This window comes from Alosa alosa, chromosome 8 (genome assembly GCF_017589495.1).
Source record: "Alosa alosa isolate M-15738 ecotype Scorff River chromosome 8, AALO_Geno_1.1, whole genome shotgun sequence".
NCBI lineage: Eukaryota > Metazoa > Chordata > Actinopteri > Clupeiformes > Clupeidae > Alosa > Alosa alosa.
In genome coordinates, this window is record NC_063196.1 from 29,427,921 (window position 1) to 29,447,226 (window position 19,306).

The 19,306-nt window shown below is 42.7% G+C and overlaps 1 protein-coding gene across 4 annotated transcripts; it reads right to left on the minus strand.

The window, feature by feature from the left end:
* Positions 1-3,149: 3,149 nt before the first annotated feature.
* tfap2b (transcription factor AP-2 beta) lies at positions 3,150-18,286 on the minus strand. 4 transcript variants are annotated; one of them, XM_048251317.1, is made up of 7 exons: positions 18,151-18,286; positions 15,006-15,461; positions 13,424-13,484; positions 11,386-11,605; positions 11,040-11,158; positions 10,529-10,670; positions 3,150-5,616 (listed from the first exon to the last, which is right to left on the minus strand). In XM_048251317.1, the coding sequence occupies exons 1-7, from the start codon at positions 18,229-18,231 to the stop codon at positions 5,307-5,309; spliced, it is 1,389 nt and encodes a 462-aa protein (XP_048107274.1). In that variant the 5' UTR covers positions 18,232-18,286; the 3' UTR covers positions 3,150-5,306. The 4 variants fall into 4 exon arrangements, with proteins under 4 accessions (XP_048107274.1, XP_048107273.1, XP_048107276.1 ...); XM_048251316.1 differs by having other exon boundaries at positions 11,386-11,626; XM_048251319.1 differs by lacking the exon at positions 18,151-18,286 and adding an exon at positions 15,961-16,621.
* Between the last annotated feature and the right edge of the window lie 1,020 nt (positions 18,287-19,306).

The window sequence follows — 19,306 nt, forward strand, 5'->3', positions numbered from 1 at the left end:
CACACACACACACACACACACACACACACACACACACACACACACACACACACACACATAAAATAGAGAGAGAGTGAGAGAGAGAGAGTGAAAGGTGAGAAAACAGAAGGGGGTTGACAATTTGGACAGATTTGAGGGAAGGGAAAGAAAGGACAGAGAGAAAAGGCAGAGAAAGGAGAGAGAGAGAGAGAGAGAGAGAGAGAGAGAGAGAGAGGGGGGTGGGGTGATAAAGGGTTTGGGTTGTGAGAATGGAAAAGAGCATATGTAAAGCCCCAGGCATCCAGCGCCTATCAGCATACAGGACAACTCCTGCTCTGCTCTCTCTCTCTCTCTCTCTCTCTCTGTGTGTGTGTGTGTGTGTGTGTGTGTGTGTGTGTGTGTGTGTGTGTGTGTGTGTGTGTGTTAGAGCCAACTGGAGGGTGAATAGCCTACTGTACAGGAAATATCAGCATGTTTAATTTTGCTGGATAACTTTGAGTTTATGAAAGAAGTTAGCCTTTTTGCTCTCTCTCTCTCTCTCACACATACACACACACACTCACATTGTCTGTATTGCTCTCTGTGTTTCAATCGCACACGCAACACCTTGCAAAAATAATGGGAGGATATTTGTAATTTAATTTTGAAATGTTTTTTTCACCCTTACGTTTCATTTGCCACTTATCCCGTTCCCAGGCTGCACTTGTTTGTGTTTGTATTTATCTACAGAGTCAACTGCAGGTTGAGGTCAGAGCCCCGATATAAAAAAATAGCCCCATGTGGTGTCACGCTCCCCGGATCAGACTTCCAGGGCTGCTTATTATTCATAGGGATGTGATGTCGCAGCGCGCGGTGTTTGACGGAGAAAAATAAAATAAAGTAAAACAGCCGCGAATCAAATAGGCCAATTCTCCACGCCTGACACCAACTGCTGCCGCGCAACGGGCCCTGTCAGGCACTCCCGCGATAATGAGCGGGATTTGTTAAACAGTAAATTAATGAATAATGAAATATCCAGGTTGATCAGTTAGGGTAGCAGGCTTGCGCCCGCCCGCGGCCATGTGCCTCGAGCGAGTATTACGCTCACCCAGCGCCTGGCTGTCTGCAAGGCGGGATAACCATTTTTACAGCCCATTGCCTGACAGCGCACAAGAGGAGTTTGTTCTTTAACATGTGTGTGTGTGTGTGTGTGTGTGTTGGGGGGAGTGTGCGACCTAAAGACGCACCGAGCTCATTCCTCACTGGGGAGAAGATTATGGAGGCCTAGAAAACCTTTAAGTCGGGCGGTTCCACCCGCAGAATCGCTGTCATTCCGGTTCAGTCCGTTTCCGAGAGATTTGTCCCATTCTGTTCGCCCTTTAATCCGTTCTTCCTAAATGACTGTGGTCGGGATTGGCTCGTCAGTTAAAGCGTCAAATTAAAGTGATGAAAATACCGTTTCCACATTTTAATGGGGGTGATGTGGGTGGATTAATGTTTTGGCCATCAGAGAAGCGAGCGTGACATTTGGCGTTCTCGTTGCTCTCAGACATGGCGGGAAAGGCCTCTTCTCAAGGAGACTAGCGGACCTAAAAGCACATCTCTTCCCTCCTCTCCTCACAGCTCAATTCATCTCTTACATGACCCGAGACCTGTCCATCAAGACAGAGGAGAGTACCCTAGTAGGACTTTGCTTCCTTTTCCTTCAAACATAATACTGATGTCATCCTTGCTTAAAAACAGTAACCTATGGCTCCACAATTCTACCATGATGGTCCTGATTGTTTATTATCTGTTATCAATTTCCCAGAGGCATCTTATACGCATAGTAAATATGTATCCTTTCTAGTGACAATGATATTATTTGTGTAAGACGCAGACCTTTATTGTGTTGTTTGTTATGTCTTGACTGCACTGCGCTTTTAGATGCGATGGGAGCATTTCGACGCTCTGTTGTATTTTTAGTTTGGGGTGGGGTGAGGGGTGCGTTATAAAGGGCGAATCTTGTCTTTTGTTGCCGCAGTGAAATATCTGACTCTCCCGGAGATGCCGTCCCTCGCGGACATTCGGGTGCTGCACCTGGGTCACAATACTTTCTGCTTGATGAGTCACGCGACGGAACCCGCAGGCCACGCGCTCGCTCTCCCTGCATTAAATACACCAGCGCGAGCTTTCATTCAGCGGGCCGGTGGACAGGGAAAAGCACGAGCTAATAAAGAGGCCGCAGAGAGGCTCTTGAGGTGCGGACGCCCAGAAAAATCTCAACCTGGAAACTAACAAAGAATATCTGCGAAATATATAGGCTTAAATTTTGGCTATAATTTAGCCTATTCGAATTTAAGTTTCCTTTACATTTCCATAAATAGGCCAATGCTATTTATTTGGGCTACATAAAATGGAATAGACCTTTTATTTGTCAACCAAATGTTGAAAACTGTTCAAAATGTTGCAACTTTAGAAAGAATTTAGGTCTACCTAAATATTGTCTTTCAAATGTCACAATCAGGCGTGAAATATTTCATTGCTAAAGAAGGACCCGGCTTGTACTCATGGATGTGTGAAAAAAAATATATATTTTTTTATTATTAAAAAAATCTTTATTGTGTGTTGTAACATTTTATGACTGTGTAATGTATGTTGCATTAGTCTTTATTAACATGTGAAAAATGTCAGGGCCCGATTAGATTTTTTATGAGGTCTAAATGGGCTACAACGCTCAAAGGTGCGTGTGTGCCGTTATGTTGATAACATCCGTAATTCTCAGACGTAATTCTACGTTAGAGGATGTGCGAAACTGAATAGATTTCCAAATGCCTCCAATTCCTCCATACCTACATTTACTACTCTGTTAAAAGTCTCAATTTTAACGTTTTAATAAAGACAACACCTTATATTTTATGAACAGCTTATTATTTATTGCAGATAAATAGCCTGTGGTCTAACTGGACTATGCTGGCATTTAGCCTTAGAACGGTACAGTAATAAATTATTGTATTATTATTATTATTATTATTATTATTATTATCGTTTTTGTTGTTGATTTAAAAAAAAATGGTGTATGACTGTAATAGACGGGCAACGCCTAAGAAAACTGATTGGCAATTCCATCCATCAAATTGAGCACGCATAGTGTTTGTGTGAACGCATACGTGCAAAGCTATGCTGCTTGTGGAACAACAAAAGATAAACAGTTTTACAATAAAACACAAGATTTATTCTTTTTGATATAAATGAATTCACTGGACAAAACCAACTTCTACCCATCACCATAACAGCTTGTTTAAGAAACAGAAAAAAATACAAGATGCTACCTAAACCAAGCGTTCACCCACGCACAGAAGTACAGTCACAGAAGTTCTTATGTACAAACTCCCATTAAATTAGGCATAAATAAATATATACAAACATAAATATAAGTAGTCCCCCTCCCTTCAACTTCACATCAAGCAAACGAGAATCAGGATGCGCTGGGAAATCACCTCCCATGCAACAGAGAGGCGCGACCCCAGACAGAAGGTAACAAGCTCGCCTCCTCCTGCTCTCCCTCCTCACCGATCGGACGCTCGCGCCTCGGAGAGCCCGAGGGGTTGAGTCGTGTCGGTGGAGCGTGCCCGCGTGTACATCTCACAGTTTTACGGGAGTGCACTTCATCAAGTGGCAGGTAAAGTTCAAGATGTCTTGTCTGACGTCACCCCCAGTGCGTTCATTCTCAGTACGCGTCAGTATCAATCTTCTTTTGTCACTGAGTTTCTTTCTCTTTTTTTACAAATTGGCCCAAAACAAAAGCTTGTCAAAAAATTGTCATGCGGACTTATTGGCCATTCATTTAGTTGCACAATTCACCCTGTAACGAAATGATTAGAGATTTTCTAAAATAAATTATGTGTGAAACACACAAACAATAGAATGTGTCGTTCAATCATGTGCAATTTAATACTGCCAAACTAACCCAATGGTGCAGTAAAGTTAGCATTGAGAGGCTCCGAACAAACTACACAGGCTACTTCACGTTCATCAAATAATCTAGAGGGACGTTATTATAATATGACATTTTCGAAGCCACATTCCTTTAAATGAACCCAAATAAAAACACTGTTCAGACTAATCGATTCTAGATTTTAGGGGGGTTGACCTCCGAACAAAAAGGAAATATAACAGATTAGAGTAAGTCCTCTCTGTGCGATGAAAGTGATGATTCAGTCATGTTTTCGCTCCTATGATTGATCATGTGGGCTGCTCCCTCATCTCAAAACGCTTGTGACAGACGATGTCAGTAATCGTATCGACAAGTGAAGTGACGTAGTTTTCCATTTGCGTGCTTCTGCCGCACTGCATGACTTCGTCTGACCGATATGACGGCGGATATGGAATGGCACGCATGGCTCGATGCTCTGTTCGGACTCTCTTTGACAGCCTTCCCACAACTCTACGGCGTAGCCTACGTACAGTAATGTCCCGATCTCGGTCGTCTGACGCGTTTTGCCGAGACGACTAAAAGTTTCTCGCTGGTTCTGAATCATTACTCCCCCGACACCATTTTACACTACTCCAAAAACGGCAAGGCTCAGAGTTATTCAGTATAAACAGCTGGCATGTGAAGTTGCACCTTCACTCAAAGCAGACACGCACTGATGACATGTGAGTCAACCCTCCTTGAGTAAGAACAGAAAAGAACATGCACAATCATCACTCTGCTATCAACTATTTCTGTGTCACACACACACACACACACACACACACACACACACACACACACACACACACAAACACACACACACACATGCACTCTCTCTCTCTCTGTATGTGTGTCTGTGTGTTGAAGTATGTATTCTGAGGTCTCATTTCAATTAGATTTTAACACTTCTATTGGTCCAAACTCTGATGGAGACAGTCAATGTCTGGCACTGTGCACATATAAACACACACACACACACATACACACACACACACACACACACTCCTAGATGTGAAATCATAATCTCTGTCTCTGTGAGCAGTAGCACTGTGGTGTCAGTCCAATAATATTCTCTCAAATCCGTTTTTGTATTCCATCGTCCGGTCCTCTGGTGTTCTCCCTCTGGTCCTCCTTCACCACTCCTCCCAACACTCTCATCCCCAACAACAGAAACGCAACCATAAAGCTAAGAGCATAAAGGACTTTTAAAACATCTGAGTGGTTTGTGTAAGCCTCTCTCTCTCTCACACACACACACTCTCTCTCTCTCTTTCTCTCTCTCATTCTCTCATGCTCCGCATTCTTCATTCCATCCACTTGTTTTCTCTTCTGATTTTTCTTCTGTTTTTTCCCCTTCCTCTCTCTTCTTTTTTGTGTTAGTATAAATCTCTCCTTATTTCCTCTGCTTCTCCTCTTTGTCGCCGGACCCTTTGTCGCCGCCACCGGCGCCTCCTCCTCCTCCGTGGCGATTGGCCGACGGGTTGTTGAGGAACATCTTGTCCAGTCCTTTGAGCGCCTCGGTCAGGTAGTTCTGCAGGGCGGTGAGGGCGGCACAGATGGCCGGCGAGCCGAAGCCGTGCGTGATGAAGCTGAAGTGGGACAGGCAGCTCTGGATGCCCGGCTCCAGGATGGGCGCCGGCCGCGAGTTGCCCAGCGGCGTGCGGTCCTGTGCCAAGAGGTCAGTGAACTCCTTACACAGCTGCCTGCCATGGACAGAGAGAGAGAGAGAGAGAGAATTAGGACTACTAGAAAACTGCTCAAGTCAATATACTCCTTACACAGCTGCCTGCCATGGATAGAGAGAGGGAAAAAGAGATAGTTGGGCCAGAGACTTTCTAATGAGGAGACACAGCACTCAAAAAAATCCTCCAAAGAAATGCATGGGGTTAGTTTGTAACGTCAATATCCCAGCCCTTCCGTGGCAAAACGTTGACATGTGAATACATTGAGCCAATCATGTGGTGTGTTGTGATCTCGCCGCTGGAGCAAGGATGGTGTCGTGAAGCCTTGCGCTCGCGCATCTCTGCCGAAATAGATGCCCGATAAGTGCCCAAAAAGTGTTGCAATATGGCTGCTGAGTGGAGGGACTTGCCTAAAAGGACTTTGGCCTACTACTAGACTGATATAATCAGTGAATTTCTTATACATCTGTCTGTGATGTAGGGAGAGAGAGAGAGAGAAAGAGTTAGGCCTACTAGAATACTGATATAGTCAGTGAACTTCTTACATCTGCCTGTGATGGAGAGAGAGAAATAGAGAAAAAAAAGAGTTATGCCTACTAGAATACTGATATAGTCAGTGAACTTGTTACACATCTGCCTGTGATGGAGGGAGAGAGAGAGAGAGAAAGAAAGAGTTATGCCTACTAGAATACTGATATAGTCAGTGAACTTGTTACACATCTGCCTGCCATGGAGGGATAGAAACAGAAAACGAGAGAGAGAATGTGTTCTGCCTACTAGAACACCGATGTTCCATCTAGGCCTTGGGTAATCTGATACATTACCTAAAACATGACAATATTTAATCTATTATTGCCTGCCATACCCAAGATGTAGAAAAGTGACTAAAACGACATCTACAGTTACTAAAGGTGGGACAAATAGTAATAAAAAATGATTAAATTCCGTAGGTAATTTGTATGTTTGTGTATTTGTGTTGGGTTGAAAAGTCAACCTTTCCTATAATTCCTAAACCACAATTGTATGCAAGGACACAGGGCATAGCCACAAAGCACAGAGTGCGATGACCAATCATTTGGAGGCGTCACTGTAAAGTATCACCCAATAATTCCAATCCCACTTGACCAGAGCATGGACAATGACCTCAGCAAAGTACTCAACTAAATGTTATTCTATTGCTATGAGTGGCTTTGGATGAAAGCGTCTGCCAAATTAATAAATGTAAATGAAATAGCCAATCTGGGGTGTGTTTCCCAAAACCATAGCTGCTAACCCATGTAACCCATAGCTGCTAACCTGTGTTTCCCAAACCTGCTACTAACATGGGAAATTGCATTGCAACCAACAAAGTTGCTAACTTAGTAAGCAACTATGTTTTTGGGAAACGCACCCTTGAGCTGAAAGTTTCATATAGGCACTAGGTCAAATAAATGAAAAATACATATGAACTTAACTAAATAAGCTACAGTGAGATGATACACCTATGATCTCATAAATCAATCAAAATATTACAGCACTAAAATATATTTTCTAACAATATCACCATGAGATCGTCACATTTCTCCCCTTATTCATGATGTTCTAAACTAGTATGACCAACTATCTGAATTAACCCAAATATATTTCAGCCATACAGGATATGGGCCTACATCAAAATAATCTTTACTATCGAATTTACCAAGAATCACAATATGGCTAAAATACATTCATTACAGAAGGCTAATTCTGAATGATGCCACGCAACAACACTACATTCAGTGATTGCTAAGAAATCACTGACTTGTAAGGTGAATGGATTAAAATCCTCATTCATACATTCATACTCACTAGGTCAAAGTAAGAGATGAATACTCAGACAGTTACATTGAATCCACAAACAAAAGGTAGTGTGTGCCCATTGTGTTCATGCCGTAAAGCCATGTGTAACTCTCTCATTCTTACTCGAGCAACTCTTTGTATTCGGAGGCTAGTTTGTTGGACGTTCCAGGTCAATACACTTTGTCAATGCTATTAACTCGGTGGGGGAGCTAACCGTGGTGCTGAAAGTAGGTGTTAGAGACAGCTGTGAAAGCACTGGGGGTTTGTTTTTGATATCCTTTTGACTTTAACCCACATCATTGCATTATCTATTTTAGACAAGACAGCTCTTGTGTGGTGTTAAATGGCAACACAGCAAAACATTGGGATTTTTTTTTCCGTACAGTTGTGGTTTCTGCAGCGTTTCTGTTGTGCTGTATGTTTGAATTCATTCATAATGAATGAGAAATGGGTTATACAACACAGTGCAGTGCAGTGTAGTGCATTAGCCTTAGCGATAGCACCCTGGCTTTAGATTGATGCTTGCCATGTCAAATTAGAGCAGCCCGGAGGGTAAACAGAATCACTAATAATATTTTATAATGTCAAATATGCTGTATAATCTCATTCACGTATATTAAGTAAGGTATAAATTCCCTGCCAGTGGCCTACTTATGTAAGAGCCTTTTCCCCTCTTTTAAACAAAGTGAGCCATGTAAGTACTTAAATGCCCTTTCTGAGATGGCAGCATTAGTTATTAGTGAGGAACCGCTGTGCTAGCATGATATTAAACATGATAAAAAATAATAAAGATATTAAGCAGCCTATTCCCAGTGCAAGTTAAAAATCATCATCGGTGAAACCGTCTTTAACAAATGTCTACAGTATCCACAACCGCCTACAATTTATGAACAACTTAAAGGTGTGAACAAATGCAAGGGCCTGCCCTACAATGCCAAAAAAATAAATATTTGGATTATGTCACTTTCTCCATTCCATTTAATTCCATTCTGCCATTCAATCTGACCGTTATTAAATACACTGAATGCAGAAATTGATTCAATACTGACATACCTCCAAAAGCTGCAGTGAACTGCCCAACATTCAGTGATGACAAAGACTACTCCTTTGCATAATAATGCAGGATAATGCATTATTTTTCAGAGTTCCTGTCATTTTTATTTAATGCAACTGCTATCCACCACGTCACTATCAAGGTAGCAAGACAATGCAGTTGCTAAGCGCTTATGGGTATGTGTTTCATTAAAGATTGTGTCCCAGTGAGTGTCCCCCTCTGTTGGACACCCAGCATGCCTAGTGTTTCTATCATGGTTCAGATCTCACTCTGTGTCTCCCGACAGCAGCAAGTCTTCCAACCACCTCTAGCACCCCTGACAGAGACACACAGAGACACTCGCTTAGGCATAATTCTACTGAAATGTTCAAGGGGTTGCGGTATTTCACTCAGTGCCGTGAGTCCCCAGCACCCAGACACTGCTGCTCTGCCAAGCCAAGTGAGAGGTGCGCTGAAGGAAGGAACTCCAGTGTGTAAATTCAGTCAGAGAGTGATGAAGCCATCACACGATTAACTCACACTGAGAGTGGAGCCAGAGCAGTCTACTGGGAGTCTCTCTCGCTCTCTCTCGCGCGCACGCTTTTCTGTCTGTCTCTGTCAGCTCTGCTGATTCCCCTCCTCTCCCAGAGAGAGTGAGAGAGAGAGAGAGAGAGAGAGAGCAAAAGTGAGACAGAGAGAGAGAGAGAGAGAGAGCAAAAGTGAGACAGAGAGAGAGAGAGAGAGAGCAAAAAGTGAGACAAGAGAGAGAGAGAGAGAGAGAGAGAGAGAAAAAGAGAGAATGAGGGAGGGAGAGAGAAAGAGAGAATGAGGGAGGGAGAGAGAGTGCAAAAGTGAGAGAGAGAGGCAGAGAGAGAGAGAGAGAAAGAGTGAGTGCAAAAGTGAGACAGAGAGGTGGCAGAGACAGGGAGAGAGAGAGACCAATATACAGAGAGAGAACTCTAATGCAAAAGAGAGGGAGGCTCATGCATTACAGTGGTGGTGGAATTTGAGACGGGTAGAGAAAGAGGGAAAATTCCCAAATCACATCACATCTACGCCCCCATCCTCAAAAAAAGACCCCCGAAGCCCTGCATGAGCTTTGACCCCTCTCTGTCTTTCAGGCTGTCTGCAAACAATTAAAGCACCCACCTCACAGTCAGCTTTCTCCCAAGGAAACAGACAATTGAGATGCTATCATGTCCACTAAATATCCAACACCACCAATCAAGCAAAATAATTAACCTTTTGGGTTAAATCAATTTAGAGTTGATTAATTAAGCAGCTGAGATAGCTCATGTTTTCACCAAAACGTCACATATACCCACATTTCACTAAATGGTTACAAAAATACATGACAGGGTGGCTAACAATCCTTGTACTGTTACATTTTTGTCAAACTCATACGTTTTTAAATAGAGAGAAAACGCACTGTGCTGGCAGTCCTTTCTGTGTAATTTTAAGAAAAGGTCGCTCGTGCTATGCTGCTCAAATGCCTCCTGCTGCCAAAAGTGATGCGTCGCTCCAAAACATCTGCGGTTGTCTGGGCTTGTCAGATCTTGACCCACATTTTCTATCGAATGCTTAAAACCACAACAGACTTGTTGTCCGGTCTGGAGCTGGAGCCATTCTCTCGCACTCTCATCCCACAGCGACAGAACGGCAGAGCCCGAGGCGCGTGTGGAAAGGAGTGAGGGCGGGGGTGGGTGGGTATGACAGGGCTCTGACAGACAGACTGTGAAAAGTGTGTGGGGGTGGGTGATGACCCTAGGCGAAACTTCAAGGGGAAAGCTGGCACTTTTCGACTTGAAACATTTCACTTAAATATAATGAGTTTCTCGCTCGGTGCCAGGCTCAGAAGGAGAAGGCAGCGCATTTCCCCGGCTCCGTGCAGCTCATTAGAGAGCGAAGGAGCGAGATGTGAAAAAAGTCGTAACCAATTGGATCACGTTTCATCACGGAAACCTAGAGCTATCCATTCCGGACAAACATTTTTTTATACAGTGTGCTTTCAAAATACTAGGCAATATAATTCACCTTACATTACTTCATAGGTTACATTGTTTATGTTTGGCGGGTACGTACTTTGTGGCCAGTAGCATGTTCTTCCGCGAGTGCAGCTCGTTGGGATCAGTATGTTGTCTATTCAGGTATTCAGATACGGCTTTAGTGGGAAACTCCGTTTCACAGATGTAGCCGAAATCCCGCGCTAAATGAACTGCTTCCCCTGATGGAAAAAAAATAATTGTTCAGATTTTTTGTGACAAACTACAATTACATCGGCTGCATTACATATAGGCTTAAACAAAAATAAAATACATAAATCTGATAGCCATATGAGGATAGTCCCTTACTACCCTAGAACATATTATGCGTTTCACTGAGTTGCATGCATTTTTGTATTTTTGTTTCCACATAGGCCTACTGAAAATCACAATTTCCTAACAACTACAAATCCTTTCAGTTAAATGAAACACACCTGATAATATCAAAATATAGCATGCCAGTGGGCAAAAATGAAAACATTCAAGACATAAGCCTACGCTTCTGGGGGTGGGGCGGCGTGCTTGATCAGCGTTATCAGGTTAACTCCTACCTTCAACTAATGACGTCAGTAAAGTGACATTTGCAGCTTTGCGCCTCCCAGCAGGTAAATTCAGGCCGATTTTCTCCAGCTTTTCTCTGAGTGATCGGCCTCCATTTTTAGACTTAGCTCTGAGAACACACAATAACACTTTTTTTTACATTTCCACTTTCAAAGGCTGAAAAGTCTGCTAATGAAGCTAATATTGGTGATGTGTGTCATCAGTTAGAAAATAGCATTTTGTAGAAATGCAAATCATAGGTGATCGACAGGATTTGGCCTACAATAATTTTATTTAATAAAACAAAGTAAGTGGTCAAATCTAGGTGTGATTTCGTTATAGGAGAGGTCGCCTCACCTACGGAGAACGCCACCCAGCAGCGAAGCATTGAGGCACTCGGGCGGGGAGAGGCGCCGCTGGACTTCGCCCACGGTCACCTTATACTTGGAGGTGGAGCTGAGTAGCGAGAGGCGTCCCGGTACCGAGCAGAACACCTCGTTGACGTTGAGATTCATGCCGCCGATAAGACCATCCTTGCTCATCATCAGAGACGCCACGCTCTTGTGCGGAACCGGAACTGCGCGCGAGAGAGGATATGCTACAGTTGAGAAGACGCATGAATGTGTTAATACATCTCATTGGTCCTGCAGTTCGACTCTTTTCGGCTTTATAAACTGTAGACTAGGCCTATAAACGTTCTGGGGGTGGAACATCATTTATGTGTATTCATATCAATTTGTCATGCAATATTTATGCAAACATTGTTTAAATCTAATGGAAACAAGTTGATGTTCATTACTGAGGAGTTACTCTGAGCGTTTAATTTAGGCAATTATTGAGTATAATATTATGCCAAAATAATAGGCCTAATGATAAACAGGAAACAATGTTCAAGAGCCAAAACATCAGACACATCTTTAGAACAAAATCTCATTGGTTTCGGACATCCAGTAAACAGCACTATATATAGCTTTTGTTGAATTGGATGTCTTCACTCTCCAACTAAACCCGTGTCTCTCTCTCTCATTTGGCCCTTCACATCCATGATTGGCTCAAACAGTATGTGTTCATCTACAATCTGTATCTTCATTGTTTTAACCTCCAGCCCACAGCCTAATCTAACTGCCTGTGTCCCCAGGATCTGAGTAGCTAAGCGTTACAAACAAAATTGTTAATGGTGCGCGACGTTCTCATCATTATATTATCGATTGTTGATTGACTGAATCCTTCAAATCACATTAACCACCCTCCGACAGTTCTGAAAGCCTCCCGTCATTACCCACGTGCCAAACGTCAGACAATATGTGCCCTAATACTGGCGCTAATGGGTGAACAAGCTCGAGCCTGCGGAGACAGCACTCGACGGGGGATAATGCCCAAAATGAGCTCTAAACGAGCTCACGAGATCCCCACGTGAAAAGCCATCTATCACACTGGCCACTTAAACTCTGTCCTCTGGGAACGCCGCGTGTCGCTTTACTAAATTACCGCTTCAAGTCCCTCACACTGCAAAAATATTAACACGAGCCCAGGGAGCACTGCTCAAGCTATTACAGCCTGGCAAGCGCGAGCTAACTTTCTCTCTTACGATTTGACATGTAAATATTCCAGAATGAGAGAGGATAATTGTTTATCGTTGGCCTTGGACTAATGTTATTTTTGCGCATAGGCTAACCATAATAATATAATGGGATAATTCAATAATTAAATTAATAACTGAACATAATTCTTAATGTGCAAGCTGTAGTCCATGCTATGGTCTAGTAAAATATATAATAGATATAATATGACTTCAATGCAGCCTCAGGTTAATGTGCACCAGAGACCAATGTGCAACCCGTTCCATTTTTAGTTAACCAAAATGGCGACTAAAACATCTCCTCAAACTTGTCCGAAAGAGGTAAGGGAAATAAGCTAGGCCTAGTTCTCCTTTAAAATATATTCTGCAAAACAGACAGGCCTATAGTAAACTGAAAACTCGCTGGACATTAGTTTTGTTATTGGTATTGTTGAAACAAAAATGTTCTTAATAAAAAAACGTAGGCCTATTCATGCATTAGAATAACTGGAAACAGTAATGTTTGTTCCTTAGCGTGTTTCCAGGCTACCATCCTGTCTGAACCTGGTGGCTGGCCACCTGGAGCCCAAGTATGCATGACATCATCTGCATATCAAATGAGATGCCAAACCTTCCCTGGCGCACGCGCGCCTTTTACACCCCAACCTGTGACGGTCATGATGCCCACACGCTGGTGCAGCCACAACATCCAACAGGGCTCTTTTACACAGCTTTTACACAGCTATCCTATTGTTTATATCCGAACTAATCTGAAATAAACGGAATTGGGAGTAGGCCTGAGTTTATGTGCCACTGTTTGCATCATTATTTCCTTACCTTTCTTAATGACAGATTGGTCCAGTATGTTCATTCCGCTGTTGTTGGCATCATCGACAGTCTGTGGAAATTAAGTGATAGTGAGATATTGTAGGCCTATTTCCGTTAAGCGAGAGCCGTGGTGCGGCCAACATCTACACCAACAGGGCGCTCAATGTGACCGTTTTCCAGGCGAATAATTTTCCAGCGATGTTGAAATGTCGACCAGACCACATCGTCTTCTGGTGAGGGTAATCCATATAGTGTAGGTTAAGCTATTTGTAGGACAACTCAGACATAACTGGCTTTACATATAATATTCGGACTATATGCTACTGCTCTTGCCCTCTTCAATCTGCATGACTAGACTGTTAACTGGAACCGAAATTATCGCATTCATATTGTCAAAAATGATTTAAATATACCCAATTCACTTAGCATTTAAGGTCTAAATATTCAACAAAGTTTAGATTAAGATATTATTACTACTCTTGACACTAACGTTATGTGTTAACTTGAGGGAGAGTCTAAGGCAAAAAACAAAAAAAATGTAATCAGACTATTTTCTGAATAACGCAGATCAGTCAAGTTCTACTAATTTCAGAGAGGAAATAAACTTCTGGTGAATGTCATGCATGCACAGCGCCTGTATTTATGAGAACAAGTCATGTACACATATACCACTACAGAATGAGAAAAAGAAGACATGTTAACAAAAACATTATGTTCTATATGATACCAAGGCAAAAAAAACAAAAAAACAGAAAACATTGACCCAGGAGATCTGTGACATAGGGTATTATAGCAATTATTTGAATAAAAAAATGATTACTTCTTTGATAAAAATAAATAAATAAATAGAATGTTTTAAAGTACGATCAAACATGGCCTATGCGGAACCAGTACCAAATGTCACTGACCGGATGTTTCTGTCAGAGCTGCCTACATTAAATGGAATGAGTTTTAGGGCAGAAGGAAGCCTATAAGCGTATATTTTAAAACATATAAATGGATAACGTATATCACCTAGCATATCAAGTCTTAAAGCTTTCCAAATTTAGTAAAATATTCCTACAGTAAACGTGTTTATAGAATAAATCCATTATTTTTCATTATCTTTATTCATCGGTTCATGTATAATTCTAACTATGTTAGCAAAGCACAAGTCATCCCTAAGCTTGAAATGTCTGAAATAGTTTTAAAGGAAAATAGCCTATATTCACTCCCTGATCTCTGGCTGAGTATTATGCATTAATGTTTCCTGTCAAATATTAACCGCCTACACTAGAAGATATGAGGAAATTATTCATGTTCAACACTGACTGTGGGCATACAGTGTCTAACAGAATATTTGAGATAAAACTCCACTTACTCAAATCCTGCCTTGTTTAGAACATTTGAGAATATTTCAATAAAGAAAGTGTTTCCACATACTTAATTTGATTTCGTTATTTCGTTAATATTGACTGTTGGAATTGAGTATGGGATAATATCCTGCCATAGTTTTGTGTTCAGTTCACAGTAGAGAAGCGTTCACATTTCTGTTTACTTAAAAACCTCACTAAACTCCCTGAAGGCATGAGATTGCAAACTCCTGACTCACCTGCACATCCTCCATTCCATGCGCGAGCCCGTGCAGCGACAGGCTGTCTCCCATCCCGGCCTCGAGGCCATGGTGCGCGGAGTGGAGCAGCACGTCCGGCCGGCGCACCGACGAGTAGTCTCGCCGCGGGTCGAGCCCGGAGAGCTGCGGCAACGAGGCGCGAGGCTGGGGCAGGAGTGAGCCGCTTTCCCCACCCACCTCCTGCCGCTGGCGCGACCCCCATGGGTGCTGCTGCGACTGGTGCAGCGCGTTGAGAGAGTACGGGTCATTCACATGTGAGTACGGGTCCTGACTCTGGTGGTATGGAAGGGGCTGGTAGGGCGGCGGGAAATAAGGTGGCTGGAAGTCCGAGGAGGGTGTGTGAGACAACGGGGGCGCGCTGGAGTACGGTCCCTGCGACACCGAGCCCAGCTGGGACAGTCTGGAGCTGTGGCTCGATACACCGTCGTGACGGTCCTTCGGATGAAACAGAAGAAAAATATATTGGCTACAGATTTAACTTTCATGTGGATACGTTTGACGGTGTTAATTTTGTGTGAATGAAGTAAAAGAATGATAGCCTAGAAAATCCTGTCATTCACAAATTAAACCCAGTTATGCAAATATTTGTTTAGGTATTATAAACAGCTGTGAAAGTTAACTGTGTTAGATACAATACAAGATTTTAATACTTGGACAAATTAATTGCCCAGGTATTATTCTCCACACAGTATACAGTGTTCTTTGTTTAAAATGTGTTTAAGAAAATCTCATTAGACGCTATAGGAGAAAGATGCCAAATCCATGTTAGAACAAATCGCTCAAAGCCATTTTTGGATGCCTTTGTCAAAGAGGCTCTCGCTGGCCTATGTCCAAATGAAACGACTCAAATTATTCAGAAGAATGCCACTGCACTCTTTTCAGACAAACTTTTAAAATGTCTCCCAACGAGAAGCGAGAGGGCTACGCGACTCACCGTGGCTGAGTACGTATGGACTAACATCTGCGCGAGGGGGTCTGTTCAGCCAAAAAAAACACACATGCACGCACACACAACCAGGCACAAGCTCAGACTGTCGAGATCAGTCGAAAAAAAGTGTCGGAGATTCCAGTTCCTCTGCGTCTAACTCCTCATAGTTGCGGAAGATAACTTCACCAAAAAAGACATTCGTTAAAAAAAAAAACACTTTATGCAGCGACGATCCTTGCAGGTATCAGTCGAGCCAACCGATCCAATCCTCTTGCTCCGTTGCCAGAGTGAGTGAATGTGCTTGCGCTGTCTTTGCCTCAGTATACCTCCCCGGAATAATTGTTATTCATGACTCCTAATATTGCAGGAATACTTAAAGCACGGAGGGGCAGCGGTGCGTGAAGGCGCAGTCGGCGCTCGTGCTTCCTGCTGGTGTAAGTGACGTTCAGTCAGCGGAGAAATGGGAGAGGAGGAGGAGGACTCCACTCAACAGGGAAACACGCGTGGACCGAGCTGCTCTTTTTACATACTAAGCCCACCTCGTCCAGACCACTCTCTCTCTCTCTCTCTCTCTCTCTCTCTCTCTCTATATCTTTCGTAGTAGGCTACAGCCTACGTCTCCCAGCTTGGGGTATCCTGCTCAGCCCTAGCCTTTTGACGTACCCCATTGTCTAGTTTCTGTGCTATTGTTTTGTGGCCCCCCTATCATTTTCTCTCCTCGGAACAAACAAAACTCCTCAGTCAGCCGTTTGGTGAGCAGCTGAAACCGGGCCCTCGCGCACAAGGCGAGGATGCACTCGGTCCTCCCAAGACAATCAGCATCATCACAAGAACAGTAACGACTTTGACCACAACGCGCGCACACACACACACACACACAAAACCAACCACATTCCATCGCCAAAACACAGATTAAGTCAAATACAAAAACGCCAAGAGAAGTGCATGGTACATAATAGGCCTGATTTACCGACCCAAAGCCAACATACAACAGTTCAGTCAAACAGTCATCTGCATTTATTTATTATCAGAGAGACTGTTATTATCTGAGAGAAACTATTCGTCAGAGTGCAATTCCCAGACGAAATAGAGAAACGACCTGCTGTGCCTTTCCTTCCAGGCCTGCTGCCTATCGAAGCCACGGACTGTCATCTTTAGGGGCATTTAATCAGCTATTTTCTATAAAACGGCGCGCATTGTCAGAGATTTCACGCGCCGGGGTCAGGACGTTTAATTACCTGCGTGCGTCTGTGAGAGAAAAGCCATGTGGGGCTCGTGAAGGCGGCTTCCCGCGAGGATGAACTAAAGGGGCCTTTGAAAAGAGACCTCGAGAACCCTCACGAGCCGCTCGTTCTCCCATGTGCGCATCAGTCTGCTCTTTTGTGCCCGAGCCCCATCCGGAGCAGTCTTCACAGTCTTGTTCGTTTAATTCAGTCCTCCTTACACGTCAGTTTATCATTCATGATATCAGTTCTTTTCTATTGACAACCATTATAGACTCCCGTTCACTCAGTTTTAGCATACTTACCAGTGGACCAAAGGCGCGAGAACACACCTCGTCAGACTAATAGTACAATACAAAATACTAATAAAGCATAATAAGCTCAGAAAAACATATTATGGTACAATGTCATGCACCATAATGCATGCATTTTTTCTCTGCAAATTCAGAGATATTCTGAATCGTTATCTGAATGTGACATAATATACGTATAATGGAATGAATTAAAAGATTTTCTTTTAAAGAATGCAAAACGAATTTATGCCAAACGAGTTGTTTTTTTTTACATATCTGGTTATTAAGAAAATTAACGGATTTATTACGTATTATAGCTGTATGTTTAATTCGTTGAAACCATGCCATAAAAACAATCATAAAATAAGTTTGCACAACACACGTTATAACGTAGTCTACAAATCCCCCGTTCACATTGTCGCATTAAAAAATAACCCTCAAAAAATAGACTCGCCTGTGGAAAGGTTATCGTATTGCCCTAATGCGTGTCGGCTGTGCATTCTGAACATCTGACCCTCTGTCTCATAGCCTACTGTAACTTCTTTTCCAAGCCTCATCCACGGAAAGCCGCACCAAAATGTTAACAAAACCCCTGATATATTTTGGCATGAACATAAGGTGACCCGGTTGCAAAAAAAGACGCAGGCGCGCCAGATTATCCACGCAGACGAGCACATTACCTCATATATATCTTCATACTTGACATTTTCCACCAGTTTCCACAGCATGTTCGCTCGCTGATCCCTGTAAACCGAGTGCATTCATGTGAGGAGTGAAGGTCTGAACTCTCTCTCACTCACTCACACTCTCTCTCCCTCTCTCTCTCCCACTCACTCACACTTTCCCCGCCACCCCACACCCGCTTACGTTGATACGCACACATAAATAATCAGAGATTCCCCCATACTTTTAATGGGGGTCTACGTGGCGTGCTGCAGCGATAATAGCGAGGGTTAGAATAACACCACGCGTCTATGCGTGTATGTAAAGACAAAGCTTCCTGGTAAAGATGGAGACTGACGGACGGAATAAAGTCCACTTGCTTCCGCGTTCCTCGGTTCTCCATCACCGCGGACTGATTGCCTGTATACAAAACGAGTGGGCTGACTGTACAAAAGTTGGGCTATAGCTTACGACAGTGGCATAGGGTACATTTGATGTACCGCCAAGGCTGTTTTGCATGTTTGTCATTCACTGTTATAGCTGTTGTCACTTGTAACAGCAATGGCCGTTGCTTTCATTTTTTTACACAAATTATTGAGAAAAAATTGTCAATAAGTAAAATGTTATTTTAACGACAGACCTATTAAATATAATCGACATAATTGCTGGTGCAGCAGCAGAAAATGTCTAATATTAATATCAGTAAATTTAAGACTATATACAGTAGATCTCTATACTAACCTGTTTATATATTAATATAAAGTACAGCTGCTACTAGGCCTACTCGGCAGACAGTAGTAGCCTACTGATGATGTATAGTTGAAGTAGGCGTAGTTGTAGTAGATACATAACTTAGCCACCATATAAGTAAAAATCATGAATGACTATTTAATTATTATAATGTTTTAAAAAAATACAAAACAATGAGAAAAAAGGATAAGACAACAAAGGATACAGATAGAGGCAGACCTTATGCTAAATAATCTTTCTAATAATTATTTTGCACAACTATTTGCAGGACAATATAATGCAACTTGACATTCATAATTCACACCACCGTGTCATTCATGTTAGAAAACCGATTACACCTCAGAGGTTGGTAGAAGCCTAAGCAATCACTATTTCTGCTCGGCTAACGTTGGCTAAGAAGTTGTCTGTGTGGTAACGCCAGGC

Excerpts from the sequence above, each read along its gene's own strand:
- tfap2b (XM_048251316.1), bottom strand. The coding sequence starts at position 18,231 with ATGCACTCGGTTTACAGGGATCAGCGAGCGAACATGCTGTGGAAACTG. Across the intron at positions 15,462-18,150 it reads AGTATGAAGATATATATGAG|GACCGTCACGACGGTGTATC; the intron begins GTAATGTGCTCG and ends TTTCATCCGAAG. Across the intron at positions 13,485-15,005 it reads ATGGAATGGAGGATGTGCAG|ACTGTCGATGATGCCAACAA; the intron begins GTGAGTCAGGAG and ends TAATTTCCACAG.